The 5238-nt window shown below is 43.2% G+C and overlaps 1 protein-coding gene across 2 annotated transcripts in view; it reads right to left on the reverse strand.

Annotated features, from left to right (window-relative positions):
- Nucleotides 1-4754, reverse strand: part of BORCS5 (BLOC-1 related complex subunit 5) — a 76362-nt gene extending 71608 nt beyond the window's left edge. The window contains exon 1 of one of the 2 annotated variants that reach the window (XM_035892069.1): nucleotides 4614-4754. In XM_035892069.1, the coding sequence (XP_035747962.1) occupies nucleotides 4614-4725 (112 nt within the window). In that variant the 5' untranslated portion in view covers nucleotides 4726-4754. The remainder of the gene's footprint in view (nucleotides 1-4613) is intronic. The other variant, XM_035892070.1, reaches the window with a different exon arrangement.
- Nucleotides 4755-5238: the final 484 nt, after the last annotated feature.

Genomic DNA, 5238 nt, shown 5'->3' on the forward strand with positions numbered 1-5238 from the left:
TTTTAATTTGATTTTTAATTTAATAGATACACCAGTAGAAGTTTTTGTTCCTACTATCAATTTCCCAGCATTTTGTTTGCCTTAGGTCTTGCTGACTTTGGCACAGAATAGGAAGTATATTTGTAGTTGGAGGACTAATTCTTGATCAGTTTCTCCTGTATTACTAATACACACCAATAGGTCCTTTACATGTATCCACCTTTTTTGCTTACCGTAACACATCACTACTACCAGAAAGATAGACCTCAGTCTTTATTGAGGCTCGAGAGATGCTTTGATGCCATCTGGAAAAATGCAATGAGTATTCTGTTTTCATGACACAAATGTAAAACCTAAGCATCCTTTCCAAAAGCTTTCAGGAAGTTTTGTAACAATGTTTCATTCCTTACCCCACCCATCTTATGCATAGGGAAAAAAAAACAACCAAAAAACCCAGAACATTCACCCTTCACTTTTCAACCCTGTCCACTGCTTCCTCACCTAACTGCAGTTGTAATCTCCTTCCCCCATCATTCCTAATTTAACACTCTTGTTTTCAGGTTGGCCCACCTGTTGGTAAAGATGCTCTAATCCTGCTCAGTCAAGCGGACCCCGTCTTTCACCAGCAGTCCTTAATCCTCAAAGAGGATCCCCTGGTCATAAAAGCCAAATCCCTGGTCAGAGGTGATACTTTACAGATCCAGTAAGCCTTTCTAAAAGAAATCCCACACTGCGGTACCTTACCAGCCTTCTGTAGTCAAAGACTACAAAGAAAATTGCATTTTTAGTTTTTTTCAAAACACCTTCATAAGATGGGCTGCTTTGTTCATAAGCTACACAAATAATACTATTTTGGATTACTCACAGAAGATGACTTTGATTTTATATACAGCTGGCCATGACTTCACACCATGAACAGACTGCAAAAACCAGGGACACTGAACAGACAGAAGCTTCATTTTCATACAATATCCTCAGAAAGCCACATAAAGGAAAGAAACAACATATCACGTTTTCACGTTTTATTCTGTACCACTTATAAAACAATCTCTGCAGGGAAAGCTTGCAACAAAGGAAAAGATTAGAGGCTTCCTCTGTTGCTCCCAGGAGTCTAGATTATAAACTTTCCCCCCCACTTATCAAAAAAAAAAAAAAAAGTCTTGTTTCATCAAGCAATGAAGTTCCTTGCTAGCATTTCTAATAGAAGGCTTTTGACATTCAGGAAAAAAAACATGCAAACACCCCAAATATATAGCAGTTTCTGGAGAACAACATTCAGGCACTTCATCCCCAGGTGTACTCCTTAAGAGTAGTTTTTCTCTCTTCTCAGTTTGGGTGGGATTGGAATTTGACATTTTCAAATGGCAATACAACAGGCATCCACTGGAATACTTTCCTAAACCCACCATGTGTAGGACGCTCTCCCCTTTCTGTCCACATGAATATAGCACCAGAGAAGATAGTCCCTGGCACTAAGAAAAAAAAAGACACTCTGGTCCTTGAGTCACCACAGTAGGTGCTACACAACCACTTCAAGACATTAGCGCCTACCCTACCGAATGGCTACATCTGACAGGTTCAAACACAGGAATCAGCAAATGCTTAAACGCTGACCTCTTAAACGCTGCTTATTATGCATGCTCAGTAACCATGACAGTGCTCTGAAGAAGGCAAACATTACCCAGAGGAACACTACACAATCACAGCTGTAACACCAAGGCACAATTTTTGCTGTAGAAATCAAGGAAAACCTAACACAAAAAATGTAATGGACACAACACTGGCATTTTCTTCCATGCAAGGGTGTACAAAGTTGAAGATCTCCAGTTTTCATTGATCGCAAGCTCAACTCAATGTGGCTAGGACAGACTTGTGCTTTGGCTCGTAAATACTTTGTCCCTCAAGAACATGTAGTCTCTTCGTGACCATATGCTTCCCCAGTCCATCAATTTAACTATTAGGCTTCTTCTGAGACTTAAAAGCAAAATAAAATTCTTTGTCTTTGCTTAGCCAAGGTGAAACTGAATGGAATAATGAAGCTCACAAGGGCTATGAGTTCACATCTTCAGCTTTCCAAGCTGGCACATCACAAGACACAAGTTTTTAGGATAACTCCTAAAAGATCTCTAGTATCCTTCTTCAATCCTTCCAAGAACATCATCTTGCATGTGAAGAATACAGAGGAGAGACCAGTCCAAAACAGAACAGCTTCTTGAGCTGGCCTCCAGCAGATCTGGGGTCTCTCAAGACTCAACTCACTCAACAGACCATATTGCTTTCTGTAGTGAACACAAGTCCTGTTGTTCAAGCAATAACAAATACTAGAGTCTGAAAAAGCTGTTCACGAAAGTGAACGTGATTAAGCATGCAATTCTCTCGATCAGTCACCAGATGTCACCACATCTCAAGAGACTCAGGGAAACTCAGCAGGCCAAGTGATAGAAATAGAAAAGGTTTCTATCATACCTGTGCAGCTTCAGGTCCAAAGTAAGACCAGCAAAAGCAAATCAGTGACCAAGATGACTTCCATCAAACATCTTAACGTATGCATGTTCATGAGTTAAAGGACCTGGACTGGCCATCGTAAAGCACTGCTTTCCAACCTTTCTATCTCAGCCACACAGCTGCTGCTCTCTCTTCTTTCTCACTTCCACCTCAAGCCCTGTATGCTTGCCCCTCAACCACCCACACAGGAACACTGCCTCTGGAAGCAGTCACCAGTCCCACTTCCCAGGACTTCCACAGCTCTTATGCAACCCAGGTTTGCTCACCACAGCTTGAGGCTGGGTGGAACTGAAACTCTTCATCATCATGCTCTTACACATGCACAACAACCTCAGTGACAGATGTTAATGCGTCTTCTAAATTTGGTCTCTCAGATTAAAACTTCCGTATTTCTTTTGTGGATTTGGGTTCCAGCATTTACATTCCAAACTGCCACTGGCAAGATCCTGGTTCTGCCTTTTCTACAAGGCAGGACTCAGGCAAAGCATGCTCTGTCCACAGGTAATGACCCAGTCTGCTGCTGACATGAACACTGTGCCAACACCAGCAATCTTACAGTCCATTCTAAAATGGCAGTGAAAATGTCAGGAATAAATCAGATTTCTACATCACCCCCTTTACAGTTTTAAAAAAAGAAAAAATAATATAATATAACCAACACACACATACTCTCCTTGGTCAAGAGGGACTGCAGTACCAGCCCCAAAAATATCCGCGTTTGCTTTTCTCCAGTTTAGTGGCCTCCCTATCTTTCTGCCCCTACAGCTGGAAAGAGTAGTCAGTGCTGCACACATCTGGACACCTACCCAGCAGCACTCAGTAAAATGCCAAATATTTGGCCCATTGGGCTATCATAGTGTCCACAAATTCTAGTCATGCTCCAGGTTCCTCACGCAGTAGACACATACACCAAAAAAAAAAAAAAAAAGTAGTAAAGAGTGCCTGTCCAGTAAGCGATGTTGCGACGTTATGTCACCTCTAGAGATGCCTGCAAGGCAAAGTGGCTACCATATCTTCCCAGCAGCCACACATGAATCGGCGACACTCAGACCAGTAGTGCCTAAACCATCAGCTGCACAAGATGACACCATTTCTTCCAGAAGCAGGGAGGGCTAAACATCCCAGCTCCTTCCTCTCTGTCAGAGCAGGCCTATGAGACATGAGCAAGTGCTGCAGCCAATGTACACATGGCACAGTAGGCCTCATATTTTCAAAAAAGCCTCAGCTCACTGAATGTCCACTACACAGCACATTCATACAAGTTTGCTGACCCACACTGTTCCAGGGAGAGGAGCCCAGGAGCAGGCTGCTTTTACCAAATCGATTCATGCATGCTGCTCCAGACATCTTCCTTCCTAAGGGACTTTCAGATACTAAGGACACTGCGCAGCCTCCAGAAAAAGAGGTAGCTAGAAACCAGGCCACAAAACACACAAACAGTTTTTGGTAAACTGTAGGTTTGGCAACTCTGATTTAAATCTTCACTTCCCTTTGAACAGAACAGAAGGAATAAAGAATGGGTGCTGAGGAAGACAGAAAAAAAGACTGTGAGGAAAAGACAGACAGACATGGCAGGAATTCACTAAGTCCACCGATATAAAGGCATGTTGTCAACAGAGGGCTTAAGGACCCATGCAAGCCTCAGTCCACCTCCCCCACCCCATCCCCAAAAACAAGAACAAAAACTGCTCCAGGTTGGAAACCCCCACAGGATATCTTGATTTCCACACGCAGGTAGCTATGACTCCGAGAGAGTAACACACAGACGTTTTTAAGAGCCTAGAGCAAAACTGGAGACTGCAGTCCATGATGTCTCAGAATCTAACATGGCATCTCTCATCAACCAGTGGTAGAGGGCAAGCTGGCAGGCTTGGAGCTGTACTGTCTCCACAGTTGATGGTTCCACTGCAGAGAACATTACTGGCACACTCTTAAATCAGTTCACCCACTGTTTAGAAGGCTGGGAATAATTATGAAAGAGCAAAAGAAAGTAAGGTTTAAAACAAGGGAGCAGTGAAAAATATGGGCAGAAATGTGAACTTCAGCAGGAACCTCAGGACACACAAAGCACACACTCCGTTAGGTTCAAAAAAAAGGCCTTTAAAAACAAAGGAAGAACAATCACTTACCTTTCAAAAGGGGCTGGAAAGTTGGGATTTCCTGCAGTTTTATGACATCTGGATCATTGCTGACATTCCGGGAGGATTGCGTTCCTGGGGCTACCACCACAATGTCGTCCATTTTTGCCCGATGCTTGGCTGGCGACGGAGATGCTGGAAAGATATGGGGGTGAACAGGACGATCAAATTAATAAGCACATTCCACCAGAATTTAACCCTAAGCGAACGTTACCATGTTTAACATAGTAGAGGCACGTTTTCTATAGCACGAACACATCTCTGAGATCACTCAAGGACAGTACTCTCCCTTCACACCCTCTCTCTGTGAATCTATTAGCTTCAGCAATTTATTTTTTCAAAATCAAGTACCAGCGGAGGAAAGACATCTTGCCTTCTCACTCCAGGGATAATCCAATATGCTTTGGTTTTAACGGTAAAGGTAAAAACACCCAACACTGTATTTGCCAGCGTCCCACCGCAGTAAGGCCCTTTTACATTATTAGATACCTTCACGGGAAAGGTTCGGCCCAAGGGCTTAATTTCAAGTACATTTGGGTCACTCGTTTCAGCGCTGTACGCTCCTTGCTATCACTCACAGGGAGATATGCAGGCGAAACACCTGCACCGCTGACAC

Source organism: Egretta garzetta, unplaced genomic scaffold (genome assembly GCF_000687185.1).
Source record: "Egretta garzetta isolate BGI_Z169 unplaced genomic scaffold, ASM68718v1 scaffold293, whole genome shotgun sequence".
Classification (NCBI taxonomy): domain Eukaryota; kingdom Metazoa; phylum Chordata; class Aves; order Pelecaniformes; family Ardeidae; genus Egretta; species Egretta garzetta.